This window comes from Theropithecus gelada, chromosome 1 (genome assembly GCF_003255815.1).
Source record: "Theropithecus gelada isolate Dixy chromosome 1, Tgel_1.0, whole genome shotgun sequence".
Taxonomy (NCBI): Eukaryota; Metazoa; Chordata; class Mammalia; order Primates; family Cercopithecidae; genus Theropithecus; species Theropithecus gelada.
Window position 1 is genome coordinate 139,363,698 of NC_037668.1, and position 16,897 is coordinate 139,380,594.

At 42.3% G+C, this 16,897-nt stretch overlaps 2 protein-coding genes across 5 annotated transcripts in view; one reads left to right on the forward strand and one right to left on the reverse strand.

Moving 5' to 3' along the window:
• The window catches only part of LIN9 (lin-9 DREAM MuvB core complex component), an 89,078-nt gene extending 81,105 nt beyond the window's left edge, over positions 1–7,973 (forward strand). For all 3 annotated transcript variants that reach the window (XM_025393474.1, XM_025393482.1, XM_025393493.1), the window contains 4 exons: positions 115–240; positions 5,596–5,775; positions 5,926–6,023; positions 6,512–7,973. In XM_025393474.1, the coding sequence (XP_025249259.1) occupies positions 115–240; positions 5,596–5,775; positions 5,926–6,023; positions 6,512–6,617 (510 nt within the window). In that variant the 3' untranslated portion in view covers positions 6,618–7,973. The remainder of the gene's footprint in view (positions 1–114; positions 241–5,595; positions 5,776–5,925; positions 6,024–6,511) is intronic.
• A 4,540-nt stretch (positions 7,974–12,513) lies between these two features.
• Positions 12,514–15,983, reverse strand: MIXL1 (Mix paired-like homeobox). Of its 2 annotated transcripts, none has more exons than XM_025353896.1 (2): positions 15,527–15,983; positions 12,514–14,071 (listed from the first exon to the last, which is right to left on the reverse strand). In XM_025353896.1, exons 1-2 carry the CDS (start codon positions 15,917–15,919, stop codon positions 13,766–13,768), a joined length of 699 nt encoding a protein of 232 aa, XP_025209681.1. In that variant the 5' UTR covers positions 15,920–15,983; the 3' UTR covers positions 12,514–13,765. The 2 variants fall into 2 exon arrangements, with proteins under 2 accessions (XP_025209681.1, XP_025209672.1); XM_025353887.1 differs by having other exon boundaries at positions 12,514–14,095.
• Positions 15,984–16,897: the final 914 nt, after the last annotated feature.

Here is a 16,897-nt window from a genome sequence, read left to right on the forward strand (position 1 = left end):
AAAAAAAAAATAACCTTTAGTTTGCTTTTTAGATAAGTCAAATCTTTTAGATCATTGAAATTGCATTGCTAAAAAACAAACTCTTACCACGATCTGATTTTTCTCTCTTCTCAGAAATCATATTCCATGCCCATCAGCATTGAATTTCAGCGGAGATATGCAACAATTGTTCTAGAGCTTGAACAGCTGAACAAGGACCTAAACAAAGTTTTGCATAAAGTTCAACAGTATTGCTATGAGGTAAGTGATATGTATAGATTTCCCTCCATATTTTTATTTATTTATTTATTTATTTATTTTATTTTATTTATTTATTTATTTTTTTTTTTTTTTTTTTTGAGACGGAGTCTCGCTCTGTCCCCCAGGCTGGAGTGCAGTGGCCGGATCTCAGCTCGCTCACTGCAAGCTCCGCCTCCCGGGTTCACGCCATTCTCCTGCCTCAGCCTCCTGAGTAGCTGGGACTACAGGCGCCCACCACCTCGCCCGGCTAGTTTTTTGTATTTTTTTAGTAGAGACGGGGTTTCACCGTGTTAGCTAGGATGGTCTCGATCTCTCGACTTCGTGATCCGCCCGTCTCGGCCTCCCAAAGTGCTGGGATTACAGGCTTGAGCCACCGCGCCCGGCCTCCATATTTTTATTTAAAGCTTAATCCTTTTACCTTCACACTTTAGAAAATCCATACCAAGCCAATATCTTCATAAAGTCCTTTAGCAAAACTGTATTATATGAAGTTTCTTACTCCTCCCAGCATCAGTGTTGAAGAGTGCTTTATACATAGAAAGCTGTCAATTTTGAGTTTTTTGGTTCAAGATACAAATAAGGCCCTCCAAAAAACTTTGGAAAAATCCAGAAAACTAATTATTCTTAATTCCGCTACCCCAGAGACCAAATTTTGTTGTTGTTTCTTTTTCTTTCTTTCTTTTTTTTTTTTTTTTTTTTTTTGAGACAGGGTCTTGCTCTGTTGACCAGGCTGGAGTACAGTGGTACAGTCTTGCAATCTTGGTCAACTACAGCCTCAACTTCCCCAGGCTCAAGCTATCCCCCAACCTCAGCCTCCTGAGTAGCTGGAACCACAGGTGCACAACATGCCCAGTTTATTTTTGTAGAGATGAAGTCTTGCTATGTTGCCCAGGCTGGTCTCAAACTCGTGGGCTCAAGCGATCCTCCTACCTTGGCCTTCCAAAGTACTGAGATATAGGCGTGAGCCACTGTGCCCAGCCCCAAAGAGCAAATTTTGGTCTATTTCTCCTTAGTCTTTTTTGGTGTTTTGTTTTGTTTTGTTTTAAACAATACATGCTTTTTCTCATAAAGTTCTGATCATGCTGGCTATACAATTTTGTTGCCTTCTCTTTTAAACCTTAAATTAGCATTAGAACTATGAATTCTTGAATTTCAAATACATAGATAACAGGGTTATTTGTGAATTTTCATTCACATGTGATTATATGAGAGTGGTTCAACAATTGAGTTTCCTACTACAGAGTAAGAATTAAAATGATTCAGGTGAGTTTAAAATGCTCCTGCATTTGCATACTTTGAGGTTGTGTGTTTCCAGGAAAGCCATCTCTGTTTGTGATATCAGATTCTTTTTTCGTTTGTTTGTTTTGAGACGGAGTCTTACTCTCTTGCCCAGGCTGGAGTGCAATGGCACAATCTCAGCTCACTGGAACCTCTGCCTCCCAGGTTCAAGTGATTCTCCTGCCTCAGCCTCCTGAGTAGCTGGGACTACAGCTGTGCACCACCATGGCTAATTTGTTTGTATTTTTAGTAGAGATGGGGTTTTACCATATTATAGGCCAGGCTGGTCTCAAACTCCTGACCTTAAGTGATCCGCCCTCCTCGGCCTCCCAAAGTGCTGGGATTACAGACGTGAACCACCATGCCCAGCCGTGATATCAGATTTTTTTTTTTTTTTTTTTGAGACAGAGGTTCACCCTTGTTGCCCAGGCTGGAGTGCAGTGGCACAGTCTTGGCCCACTGCAACCTCCGCCTCCCGGGTTCAAATGATTCTCCTGCCTCAGCCTCCCAAGTAGCTGGGATTACAGGCATGCGTTACCATACCCAGCTAATTGTATATTTTTAGTAGAGACGGGGTTTCTCCATGTTGGTGAGGCTGGTCTCAAACTCCCGACCTCAGGTGATCTGCCTGCTTCAGCCTCCCAAAGTGCTAGGATTATAGGCGTGAGCCACTGCGCCCAGCAGTATCAGATTTTTAAACAGTTGGCTTATTTTCCTAATAGTTGTCAGTCATCCACATAACAATATGCATTGTATTAGTAAATAGATTTTCTCCCCTAGACTAGCAGCTATTCACAAGACATGCAGACTATGCAGTCCAGGATGACACATAACAAAGCCGATGGTACATGCAGAAACGGGTTGCTCATCAATCTTTTTGTAGTACCCAAGGCCATTTGTGATAGGCTCCTTTCCTAATGAAGTAAAGTGATGTAATCCTCTCAAAACTCTTAAGGAACTACAATATAGAAGTTATAGTAATAAAGAACATATCAGAGAGTACACCATGACTAAGCAATTCTACTTCTCAATATATACCAAAAAGATACATCAACATGTATTTACCAAAATACATATACTAGAATATTCATAGCATCACTGTTCATTATAGCCAGAAATCACAAACTACCCAAATACCCATCAGTACTACAATTGAATGATAAACATGGTATAATTACACAATGGAAATGCTACCCAGCAGTGAGAATGAAAGAACTCAACTACAACTCAGCGCCATGGATGGATCTCACAAATACAATGTTGAACAAATAAAGTCAGACACAAGAGAATATATAATGTATGATTATATTTTTATAAAACTGAAAAGCTAACCTCTGATGCTAGAAGTCAGGATGGTGGTTCCTGAGGGAGGTGGTACTGGAAGATGGCATTATCAGGGGGTCTGGGGCATTGGTAGTATTCTGGTTCCTAATCTAGTTGCTGACTTCTCATTTTTGAGAATGTTTGATTTGTGAAAACTCATTAGCCTGTACACTTCATGATTTGTGTACTTTTATGTATTTATGTGTGCTTCAATTTAAATTTTACAAAAGTATTAGAGGATACAGTTATTCATTGAAGCAGTATTGGTAATTATAAAATGTTAGAAATAAACATAAATGCCCACACATAGGAAACTATTTATGGTACATCCACACAATTGAATATTATGCTGCTGTAAGAGAGGAAGCTCTCTACTTTACTGATACGGAGTGATTTCCAGGATGTGTTATTAGATGCAAAAAGCAAATACAAAAATACACATACATATTCCAAAGTATATTACCTTTGGAGTAGGAAATAAGTGGAAATACTATATATATGTATCAGCTTAATTTTTCAAAAGGAAACACAGAAAGGATATATTAGAAACTAATTTGGGAATGGGGTAGGAGTTGGTGAGTAAGAAGGAATGACATTTTTTTGAGTGTTCGTTTCCCCAACAAATACAAGTAAACTCTAAAGTGTAGTACAAACAGAAATAAATGAACCTAACAGTATTTCAAAGGAGTGACATTAACTTACTGTTACTGAAGGGGATAAAAACTGATTCAGATAGCTTGAACATAGCATAGGTTGAGCATCCCAAGTCTGAAATGCTTCAAAGTCCAAAATTTTTTGAGTGCCAAAGTGAAACTCAAAGGAAATGCTCACTGGAGCATTTCGGATTTTGGAGTTTTGTATTTGGGATACTCAACCAGTAAGTATAATACAAATATTCTAAAATTTTAAAAAATCCTAAATCCAAAACACTCTCCCTTTTTTTTTTTTTTCTTTTTTTTGAGATGGATTTTCGCTCTTGTCCACCAGGCTGGAGTGCAATGGTGCAATCTCGGTTCACTGCAACCTCCGCCTTCCAGGTTCAAGCGATTCTCCTGCCTCAGCCTCCCCAGTAGCTGTGATTATAGGCACGTACCACCATGCCCAGCTAATTTTTATATTTTTAGTAGAGACGGGGTTTCACCGTGTTGGCCAGGCTGGTCTTGAACTCCTAACCTTAGGTGATCCACCCACCTTGGCCTCCCAAAGTACTGGGATTACAGGCATGAGCCACCACGCCCAGCAGCAGTTCTGAAACTCTTACTGTGTACTCTAGGACAGCAAAGAAGCAAGTAAGTATATTGAACTTGGGAGGCAGAGGTTGCAGTGAGCTGAGATCACACCACTGCACTCCAGCCTGGGCAACAGAGTGAGACTGTCTCAAAAAAAAAAAAAATTGAGGATAATGGAAGCCAGGTTTCTCACTGTTGAAGAAGGCAGTTATGAAGAGGGAGAAGACTAGAGTGAACCCTGTGGCATTAGATGGGAATAGGGGGAATCAGTATGAATTCATGGTTTATTTTATCTTTATGATACAAGTATAAGTGAGTGTATATGTCTGCTGAGAGGGCCAAAAGCAATACACCCTAATAGCAAAGAACACACCTAGACCCAGATCTTGGTCTCTCAACTCTGTTCTCCAATTTTAAAAAGCAGGACTCCTTGAAAAAGAGACTGATTCCAGACCTGGGGCAGAGAAAGAAGATGAGCCTGGCCCACCTTATCATGCCAAGGAAGTAAAATGTGCCCCCAAATTATGGGGACGTGTCAAAAAGAGCCAGCTTGACAGGGTTCCCACTGGCCAAATCTGGGACAATTTGAGCTTCAGAATAAATAGATATAGTAAGAGATTATAACCCATAGAATAAAAGTCATATCAGTATGGGTTCATACTAATTCATTTTTTAAGGGAAACTACTTTGTAGTAAAATGCCAGCTAATAAATACAGAAGCAGTGTTAAGAGTGAGAAAAACACCATTTTGCAACCATCATAGTAATAATTGATATAGACAAGAATCATCAACAGATGCTAAAATTGGTAGGTAGAAGTTTGATGACAAATAGGATGTTTACATAGCCTCAAAGTATCTCTTCACAACTACTTAGTACTTACAAAAAGGAAATCCTTTACTGTAGGGAAATCTGGCAGACACTTACCAATTGATCAAAGAGAACATCACCAGTAATGGGACAGGTCAACATCACGTGCCTTCTAATAAAGATACCAGAGAACCCAGCACCATGTTTGTAGTATTTCTGCCCAAAAATGCGTAACTTCAGTCTAATCATAAGGAAACAGACAAACCCACATTGGGGGATATTACACAAAATAATTGGCTCGTACTCTTCAAAAATACCAAGGAAATACAAACTGGATTGATTAGAGGTAATGAGGCACAATGTTTGCAACTTATTCTTAAATTACTAATGGGAAGAATTATACATTCACAGAGATCAAATGGCAGATCAAATGTAGTAAAACATAAACAGTGAATCTGAGTAAATGTTATCAAGAGTTCTTTGTTTTATTCTTTTAACTTTTTTTAGAAGTTTGAAATTATATCAAAATTAAAAGTTACAAAAAATAGAAAATAAATCCGAAACTGTTAAAGAAAAAAACTTGTAAGGTAAAAGTACCATTTTAGTTTAAATGCTAGTTTTATAAAAATTAAAATCTGAAAAGAGGGCAGAAACACATACAGAAATAATCATGGCTTCTTGAACATGCATCTCATGCTTCAATCATCTGTATTCAGCTTGCTCCAGACCAGGGGCTCCAGCCTGCAGATCAGCCAACAGATATGAGACGCAGGTGTGAGGAAGAAGCACAGGAAATTGTTCGGCATGCAAATTCCTCAACAGGACAGCCCTGTGTCGAAAATGAAAATCTGACAGACTTAATTTCCAGGCTTACAGCTATTTTGTTACAAATTAAGGTAAGTCTTAGAGAAAATATTTTCTTAATTTGACACAAAGCAACCCATGCTGACTTGTTGCTAAGAAATTAATTAATTGATTCTATCAGGTATTTTATGACTGTATTTGAACTATAATTCAATTAAATTTTGAAACTTTTTTCCCTTTAGTGTCTAGCAGAAGGAGGAGACCTGAATTCCTTTGAATTCAAATCACTTACAGACTCATTAAATGATATCAAGAGTACAATAGATGCTTCTAATATCAGGTAATTTGTTAGGTATACTCTAATCATTTTAATGTGAAGTTCATAGTGATTTTCTGTCCAAGTTTTAAGAATTATGCATATTTGTGAAGTACTCATATATTATTATCCATTAAATATATTTTTAAGAGCTTTTCACTTATATCCAGCCTATTGACAGAATAGAAATTTCACATGGATTTTGTATATAAAGAAATCAAGAGATGTATTTAGGTTTGGGGTTAGCATGGAGGTTCAGCTTAGAAGTAGAGCTTCCCCAGTCAGTGAGAGGCTCATCTTCTCCTTCCAGCCCCACGTGGCTCCTTTGCTTCTTTAGAGCATATTTGTTCAACTACTACTGAAGTAGAATTATGGCTAATGTATTATAGGAGATTTATTCCTTCCCTAAGATTTATCATAGCTGTTTCCTAACTAAAATTCAGCTCTTCCTTTTTTAAAAATTATTTCTTAATTTTTTGAAATAAAGTAGTTAACCATGTTTCTTTCTTTAGTTGCTTTCAGAATAATGTAGAAATCCATGTTGCACATATTCAGAGTGGCCTGAGCCAGATGGGAAACTTACATGCCTTTGCAGCAAATAACACCAACAGAGACTGAGTAAAGATTTCATTATTCCAACTGCACGGGACATTGTTTTTGAGAAGTTCTTTTCCTTTATATAGGCTTCCAACACCAAATAACCTAACTGCTGGAAAACAAGGGAAATTTAAATCTCCAAATAAGGCATTTTAATAGACTGTACTGCTTCTTAAACCAGCATTGCTGACCAGCATTATATTTATTTTTCTTTTATTATTCTGATGCAGTAGCATTGCTTATGTTACATATGTTTATATTCACAAATATTTTTAAACTGAAATATCTGAACATAATATAATTTCGTGGAAGAATACATTGACCATTTTTTTTAATGTGCATGAATTCACCGCAACACATGCAGACAACTGCTGCAATGGAGAGTATGAAGAAACCTGGTCTTTTTGTTCATGTCGGTGGCAGTGTGGAAATTCCATCCAGAAAATTACAACTCCACTTGATTTAGTTGATCACCATCTCAGTCTTCAAAAGATAACATCATGAGGTGTGGGAAGTCCTAGTTTTAAGGAAGCCACTGAAATATAGATGGGAAATGTGGACTATACAAGTATATGTTATATATACTTGCAATGTGACATGGTTCTATAGATCATTTTATAATAATAAATATTTTAATTTATCATAACTTATATAAAAGAAACCTTTGCTGTTTGTTGAAAGAAAATGAAGGAACAGGAAGAAAGGTGCAAAATGCTAAATTTCTGCAAATGGATTTGGCATGTCTTCCCGTCAGTTCAGGTCAAAAGTGCATTGTTATGAGATTTATTTTAAAAAAAAAAAAAAAAAGACTGATAACACACTATTTTCATATTTTTTTTTTGTTTATTTGCACAACTTTTAAACCAGATTACTGGTTAAAATCCAACAGTACACAATTTATAAAGTAAAAAGATTTTATAAAGAAAACAAATATAATAACCAGTGCTGTGAAATGCAGAAGAAAGGCTTGTTTGGGTTGTTTTTCTTTTTTAGGAAAACCTTGCCTAAAATGTTAATCTTGTAAAAAGTATGTATTTGGAATTTTCTTCGTTTTAATATAGAATATTATAAAGTCAAAATATAATAAATTTTTTTCAAATTTGGAGTTTAAGATATAGCTGTAGAGGTGGTTTTAATTCCTTTAGATGTCTCATAAAATGAGACTTTTTATATGTTAATGTATAATAAACAAGATTATTTTCCATTTGGAATTTTTGTATAGTTTAAAAAGGCTTCTGTATTCTTTGTTGGTATTGTGCCACTGCAAAACTTTAGTGCAGAGTTTATATTTAGCTAAACTGTTATGTTAATTAAGAAATGCATAAATCTTCTATTCTTAATATTTGTAATTCTAAATAAATTGATCTATGAAAATTATTTTCTATATTTTCATTTAATTCAAGTCGATATGCATACCTTCTGTTTAAAAAGTTTTGAAGAATTTGTAATTTCCATTAAGTTATATTTTTAGGGGAAACAGTACAAATTACCGAGCCTCTCTGAAGTATCATACCATCCAATGGTATGGATTTTATTTATTACCATACCATCCAGTGATACGGATTTTATTTATTGCCATACCATCCAGTGGTATGGTATTAAGCAGGTAAGTTATTTGGCCTGGTATAGACCTAGTGAAAGGTTGATTGCAATATATTCTGCCTAGAATTGGGTAAGTATTTTGTGCATTTTTTCTTTTACATTCTTTTTTTTTTTTTTCCTCTGTCACCCAGGCTAGAGTGCAGTGGTGCAATCTCAGCTCACTGCAACCACCAGCTCCCGGGTTCAAGGGATTCTCCCACCTCAGCCTTCTGAGTAGCTGGGATTACAGGCACGCGCTGCCACGCCTAGCTAATTTTTGTATTTTTAGTAGAAACAGAGTTTCACCGTATTGGTCAGGCTGGTCTCAGACTCCCGACTTCAAGTGCTCCACCCGCCTCAGCCTCCCAAAGTGCTGGGATTACAGGCATGAGCCACCACACCCGGCCTCTCTTATATTTCTTAAGGCTTACTTGTCACACTTAAATAGTACCTCATTTTACACATATTTAATTGAGCAGTGTTTGTCTTTCAGTGCCTTCATGTGTTGACAGCAGGGACTGTGCTGAAGAATACAGTTGAATTTTATTTCTGCTTAGGGAGGAAGAAATCTGTATTTCAAAGTAGTCATGTTGGGTCAGCCATACCTTGATTTGAATGATATGCCACTGCCTAACACACTTCTGGAGCTCTAAAGAAAGCTATCAAAGCCAGATTGAGCAAATATGCAAGCACATACATGGCTTTTTTTTTATATAGATTTGGTTCTGAGTTACTTTAAGCTAGTTCCAAAAGTCACATTCACTCGTAACCACTGAGAATCTACAAAAAGATTTGCCCATTAGCATTTTTGAATCCATGCACCTCTCTCCATCGTCATTACCACCACTACTTGCAGCCCAGCTGCCATCATCAGTGACCTGGAACACTGCAGTTGTCTTCTAACATCTCACAGCATCTACTCAGCCCTGTTCAAATGCAGCCAGAGGGATCATCTTAAAATGCGGAATTAATCATGTTATCCCTCTGTCTATAAATGTTTTTAAAATCTTCATTTGGCTTTCAGGACAAATTCAAAACTCTTTTACAAGACCTATAAAGTCATGCATGATCTGCCTCCCTCCCCAACTTCTTTATCTGCTCACTACTTCACAGGGTCTTGGCACATGCAGTACCTACGTTCCCTCTCCTTTCCTTGGTAACTCTTGATCATTTTCTAGATCTCACCTTCAGCATCACTTGTTCAAGGAAGATTTCCTTGACCACAACACATCTCCTATTATAATGTCTCCAGATCATATCTCTCTCCTTCCAGCACTTGTCACATTTGCAATTTAATATTAATATTTCCTGGAGGTCTTTTGTCTCCCTACTGGCCTCTGCTCCATGAGGGGAGGGACTGTTTCTGTTTTTTTCACCATTTATTTCCAGGTCCTGGTAAAGTGCCTGTTCATGGGCAATAAATAAATATTTGTGTAATGAGTGGGCAAATGAGAGTTTAAAAAAGGTCTAAGCATCATTAATATCATCAGAATAAGAGTGAGGTCTTCCGTGATGATTTCTTTGAAAGATGAGACAGTAATGACTGGCATGTAGAAATTCTGACTTGGGGATTGCTTTTAAACCTATCACATTACTTTATCATCAGTATCATTAGTCCTGACTAACAAGACCAGTGCAATATAGGAGTATGGTGGTAGACTAATGGGTGGGCTGAGTTTGAGTCCTGGCCATGCCATTTATAAGCTGTACAGTTGTGAACCACTACTTAGATTCAGTTTCTTGATCTTTAAAGTAGGAAGATTAGTCCCTGTCTTACATGGTAGGTGTGAGAATAAAATAGATAATGTCTGTAACACGTTTAACAGTTAGGGACTCTTAGAAAGTTTGAGAGAGCTGCAGGCTACTTCGTAGAGGATCCCACAGTTTAAAATGTGACAACAGGATTTACATATTTGTAGATTTTTACAGTTGTTCACTGGGGAAACAACATAAGACAATATAAAAGCAATAATACAATAATTACAAGATTTTTTCATAAGTGCGATTCTTAGTGGACCATAATTTAAAGTGTTATATGTCTTTCAGTTTTGTGAATGTATTTGTAGTATGTCATTTGGCCATGTCACAAGTTTAAATGTGATTGTGAGACCTCCTGAGCACCTCCAGGATGGGCCCTGAGCATAATGTTAATAGCTAATGTTTATCAGCTCATTTTTGGTTTCAAACAGTTTTCAAAGAATTGAGAAGTACACTTTGCTGCTAAGGCCTCAACTATGTTCTCTTGGCTGCTTCTTGTTGGGGGGATGGCAGGGACAAGGTCTCACTCTATCACTCAGGCCAAGTGCAGTGGCACGCTCATAGGTCACTACAGCCTTGAACTCCTGAAGTCAAGCAGTCCTCCCACATCAGCCTCTCGAGTAGCTGGGACCACAGGCACATGCCACCATGCCTGACTTTTTTTTTTGAGACAGAGTCTCACTCTGTCACCCGGGCTGAAGTGCAGTGACCCAATCTCGGCTCACTGCAGCCTCTGCCTCCTGGGTTCAAGCAGTTCTCCTGCCTCAGTCTCCCGAGTAGCTGGGACTACAGGCTCCTGCCACCACGCCCGGCTCATTTTTGTATTTTTAGTGGAGACAAGGTTTCACCATGTTGGCCAGGCTAGTCTTGAACTCCTGACCTCAAGTGATCTGCCCACCTCGGCCTCCCAAAGTCCTGGGATTACAGTGTGAGTCACTGTGCCTGGCTTTTTTTTTTTTTTTTTTTTTTTTGAGACAGGGTCTTGCTATGTTGTCCAGACTGGTCTCAAACTCCTGGGGTCAGACAGCCTCCCACTTCAGCCTCCCAAAGTGCTGGAATTACAGGCATGAGCTACTGTGCTCAACTTCCTGGTTGGTTGCTTGCTTGCTTTTTTCCTAAACTTATAAGTGCTTGGAAACTCTTGGTTGGTTTTTGTTATTTTTGTTGTTGTTTTTGTTTTTTTGAGATGGATTCTTGCTTTGTTGCCCAGGCTGGAGTGCAGTGGCGCCATCTTGGCTCACTGCAACCTCCACCTCTCAGGTTCAAGCAGTTCTCCTGTCTCAGCCTCCCGAGTAGTTGGGATTACAGGCATGTGCCACCACGCCTACCTAATTTTTGTATGTGGTGGTGTTTTTTGACACAGTCTTGCTCTGTCGCCCAGCTCTTGGTTGTTTTAAATGGTGGATTTGCTACCCTGAAAAGTACAGGCCAGGCACAGTGGCTCACACCTAATTCCAGCACTTTGGGAGGCCGAGGCAGGCAGATCACCTGAGGTCTGGAGTTCAAGACCAGCCTGTCCAACATGGTGAAACTCTGTCTCTACTAAAAATACAAAATGTAGCTGGGCGTGGTGACGGGTGCCTGTAATCCCAGCCACTGGGGAGGCTGAGGCAGGGAGAATTGCTTGAACCCAGGAGGCGGAGGTTGCAGTGAGCCGAGATTATGCCACTACACTCCAGCCTGGGTGACAGAGCAAAACTCCATCTCAGAAAAAGAAAAGTACAAACCACTTGAATAACATCTCTGAAAATTAGGGCATCTGGCATATATAATCTCGGGCTCTTCTAGTAACCATCAAGACATGATGTCCTGGCCCTCGCTAGCTATAGCATCCCATGAGCCTACTTCAAAGCACAGTTGACAAAGAAACCTCACCTATGGGTTACCTCATAACACAGACCATTTCCTTTGACTCTAAAGGAGTTTGAAAACTCTCAAAATATCAAAATATTTTAATTGATCTTAGACTGACTTAGAAATGGTTATTTACATACATTTAGAATTATAAATTGCAAAGAGAAATCTCCCAAAACCAAATACTCATAAAATATTATTAAATATTCAAGCAAAAATATGTTTTTGTTTTTGTTTTTTTGAGACGGAGTCTCGCTCTGTTGCCCAGGCTGGAGTGCAGTGGCGTGATCTCGGCTCACTGCAAGCTCCGCCTCCCGGGTTCATGCCATTCTCCTGCCTCAGCCTCCCAGTAGCTGGGACTACAGGCACCCGCCACCACACCCGGCTAGTTTTTTGTATTTTTATAAGAGACAGGGTTTCACCATGCTAGCCAGGATGGTCTCGATCTCCTGACCTCGTGATCCACCTGCCTCGGCCTCCCAAAGTGCTGGGATTACAGGCGTGAGCCACTGCGCCCAGCCTGCGAAAATATGTTTTTAACCAAATTAAATTTCTCAGCTCAGTGGCCTGGTGATACAATATCGATTACTGGCTAAAAACTACATTTGCAGAAACTTTTAGAAATGTCTTTCATGGCCACATAGTATGTACTGAGCAATTGTGGAGTGAAGCACTGTACTAAGAGTTATCTAAAAGAATTCATTTAAATGGAAATTACATTGAAACATTTGTGAAAGACATTTAATAATCCACAAAAGTTGCATAGGAAATACAGTAACAAGTGCTAAGGGTAACATTGGAGTGATCGAAGTAACAGGTGCCAAATCAGGATTAGAGAAAATTTCAGACTTCAGAAAGCGGGCGGGGAGTCCTCGAGTGTTTTGAAAGTGAAAGGTATGAATTTGGTTCAAAACTGAAAGGAGTGACCTTAAGACCAAAATGTATGCTGTGGAAAGTTGACCTTCAGATTTGCGTAGCTGTCCTGCAGGCTAAGGGTATCAGTTATCTGGGAGGATAACTGAAAGCTTTTTATAATGTGGTAGCAACTGGAGGTTACCACAGAACCATAGAGTAATTTTTTTTTTTTTTTTTTTTTTTTGAGAGTCTCCCTCTGTCTCCCAGGCTGGAGTGCAGTGGCGTGCACGATCTTAGATCACTGCAACCTCCACCTCCCAGGCTCAAGTGATTCTCCTGCCTCAGCCTCCTGAGTAGCTGGGACTACAGGCTCCCGCCACCGTGCCCAGCTAATTTTTGTATTTTTAGTAGAGATGGGGTTTCGCCATATTGGCCAGGCTGGTCTTGAACTCCTGACTTCAGGTGATCTACCCACTCAGCCTCCCAAAGTGCTGAGATTACAGGAGTGAGACACCATGCCTGGCCCACAGAGGGTAATTTTTTTTAAGTAGTTAAGAAGCTAGAGGCAGTGGGGGGGGGCTGTCAAAATAATCTGCATGCAGAGTCATTGGAGCTATGGTTAAACGCGAAGATAACAGGCCCAATTTTAAAAAGTAATAAACCTAGGATGAGGGTTGAAGAGACGGGGGGTAGAGTGAGTTTAAGATTTTAAGCCTTGGAGGGACCAGGAGAAAATGGCAGCTATCAAACACAAGGGGAAACTGAGTCAAGCTGAGGCATTCTTGTGAAGAAAATAATGAGTTCTGAACAACCAGTCCAAAAACAAAGAACAGGCCTGGCAAGAAGGCACAGGGATGCAGACCAAGTGGAATGTGCAGGCTTGGAGAGAACACAGGTAAAAATGAATGCCGGAACTCTGGGGTGGGAGTGTGGGCTTAAAATTACTTCATTGACAGAGTCGCGGGGTATTTTCAAATGTGAGAGGTGCTGTCAAAACCATCATCAAGGTTAACAAGCACATGTCCTTAGCATGGAAGTCAGAAAGGACAGTATGCTGATGTGTCTCTCCCAGGCTATCAGTCATGACTCCTCAGAGCTTATCCTGAATTCTCCCAGAATCCTCAAAAGTTACCAAAGGCAGAAAAGATGTGTTCCTCCCATGAGTCCAGTTTTGAACCAATGTCTTCAGAGAGAGGGGAACAGGTTTCAAAATTCTGACCTTGGGAGCTAGAGTCAGAGATGCCCCCTCCAACCCCGTTTGGATCGGGCAGGCAGTTCACATCCACCTCAAGAGGCAGCTGGGGCTTCAGACATTTCGCTTCAGTTCCAGGAGCAGAGTGGTTGAGGATAACCTCCGGCCTAGCCAAAGGTTGGAAGGATTTCCCACTCTGACGCCGGGACTTGGCACGTCTGTTCTGGAACCATACCTGGAAGAGGGGAGAAAATAAAAGCTGCTTTTGGTTGGAGTTTTTTATGCTAACATTATGTTCACAGTTCATACTAGTAAGTTCCAGTTTAACATCCCCTGGCTTCCTCTCCAGAGTCTTGTCTTCATAAAGCACTTGGGTTGACGGTTAGAAGTTCAGAGCACCTGGCTTTCCTTGCCTCCCCATTCCCAGATGCAAATATTGGAATAATGCCTAGTTCTATCTGTTCTTTAGTTAGAGAAATTTTCATAAAAAATGGAGTCACAAAAATGGAAGCCCTTAGAATTCTTAGAAGAAAACTGCATTAAATTATGAAGAAAATCGGTTTTTGAAGGTCTATACTCCCTTGTCAGACTAATCAAGGAGGTATTTTGCTCATGCCAGCTGTTGAGACTGACAGCTGTATGACCGCCAGCGGTGCAAAGAAAACAAGTCCACTCTCCCGGTGTTTAAATGAGGGCTGCTACTTAAAACCGCGCTTGGACACCGACCAAGGGGCTACAGACAGACAAAAAGGCAGGCTTCTCCCTACCAACTCTAAGATTTTGATCTAGATTACTTTAGATAATAAACACTGCCCGGGCGCGGTGGCTCACGCCTGTAATCCCAGCACTTTGAGAGGCTAAAGCGGGTGGATCACCTGAGGTCAGGAATTCGAAACCAGCCTGACCAACATGGTGAAACCCCGTCTCTACTAAAAATACAAAAATTAGCTGGGCGTGATGGCTGGCGCCTGTAATCTCAGCTACTGGCAAAGCTGAGGCAAGAGAATCGCTTGAGCCCGGGAGGCTGAGGTTGCAGTGAGCCAAGAGCGCGCCATTGCACTCCAACCTGGGCGACTTGGGCAACAAGAGCGAAACTCCGTCTCAAATAAATAATTAATAAATAAAAATAAACACACCTTGGACTGGATTTTTCAAACTGACAACAAGTTCCAGGTGCTTCTCGCTTTACCTCAATTCGCTACATCCTTTCAAATCTAATCCCAAAACGTAACACTTGCCAACAAAGTAGCATAGGGGGTAACTTTGCAAGCCAGCCCTCCCCGCTCTCAGCTACCATTCTCACACTCAAAGCCAGAGGAAAACCCCAACTGCCCCTCATCTGTGTCTTCTTCCTGGATAAGGAAAAAGTATAAAACTTCTTATCTTCCTGCTGGGAATTATTTTTTGGCCATTTCAAGGGACCGGCTAATCTCCTAGGAGCCCTTGTTATATTTAATAATGAGAGTTAGAAATCGTTCAGTGCCGGCCTGAATTATTTCACATAAGCCCCACAATCACCCTGTGCAGCAGGTGCCGATGTCACGCCCTATTTCAGTCTAGGACACAGAGCCTCAGGGGAAGCACCTTGCCTGCAACGTCCCGGGGTGTGGCCTCAGGAGCCCAGAGTCCAGACCTCGACGCCGCAGCGCCTCCGCTCCAGGGCGCACCTGCGAACGCGGCGGGCCCTCACCTGGATCCTCGACTCGGGGAGCAGGGTGAGCGCGGCCAGGCGCTCGCGCAGGTGGATGTCGGGGTACCGGGTCCGGCGGAAGACGAGCTCCAGCAGCTGCAGCTGCTCTGCGCTGAAAGACGTGCGCTTGCGGCGCTGCGACGCGGACTGGGCGGCCGCGCCTTTGGGGGGCGCAGGCGAGCCCAGGCTGGCGGGGGGCGGCGGGGCCGGCCCGGGATCCCGGCCGAGGAAGCTAGCGAAGGGCGCTGGGCCGGGGCCCGCGGGTGGTGCGGGGAGCAGGGCTGCGGCGGGACTCGGGGGCGGTAGGAGCGCCCCGCCGGGGTGGGGAGCCCGGTACGCTGGGAACGCGGCGCCCTCGGCGAACTGGAGCTCACTGGACTCGGCTGCGGCCATCGCTCAGGAGCCCAGCGCGCCGCCCGGAGGGGCGCGGGCTCCACTTATACCCTCCCGGGCCGGGGGCGGGGAAGGCGGCGCGGCGCGGCGCGATCAAAGGTGGGCGCGGGGAGGCCCGTGTCTCCTCGGGGTGCGAGCCCGCCCCGGCCCCGCCAGACGCCGTGGATAATCGCTTCCGCCGGCCGCGGGATGCAGGAGGGAGGCGTGAACTTGGGTCCCGGCCCCCTCCGTGTCCTTCCCCGCCCACCCGCCCCGCCGGCGCAATCCACATTCCCGAAGACGGTTTGCCCGGGAGGGCAGCCCGGAGGGGCCCGGGTGCGCGGACCGCAGGCGACAGAACTCTCTTCTCCGGGTCAGATCCCAGCTAAGAACAGCGGAAGGGCCTTGCTTGGCCTGTGCCTTACATGTGCCTTACATGGCCCGGGCCTTGTACCTTGCCCTGGTCCCGTCTGTTCTCATCAAAGCTATTTATTTACCACCCCTGCTATGTGCTAGACCCTGTACCAGGTTGGTCAAACAGTCAGGCCCCTGTCTTCTGCAAGCCTCCCTAACACATCCTGAATCCAAGCGGGGAGGGGGGTGAAGATAAAGGGATCCAGGGGGCAGTACATTCCTCCTGATTAAAGGGGGGGGGGGAGGGGGGGGGTTTGGCCGGAATGAACATGGGCCCACCGATAAAGATACCCTAGGTAGGACGGGGCTGGCAACGTGCCCCATTAGCAGAGGAGATGAGCAGTTTGGCCTTTCTGGAGCTACTCAACAATGCACAAGACCCATCTATTGGATGGGAGGAGATGAAAGCCACCTCATGAAGTTTCCACGCGCTCTGAATCGTTATTCTTTCCTCTGCCCCTTGGGGCTCTGAAAGCTCCCATTTTCTCTACTTTGTGCTATGGTTATGGTTTCTCTGTTTCCCCTGATAGATTTTAAAGTCTTAGCAAGCAGGAACCCACGTCTCCCTTTCTGAGTTTATCAAGT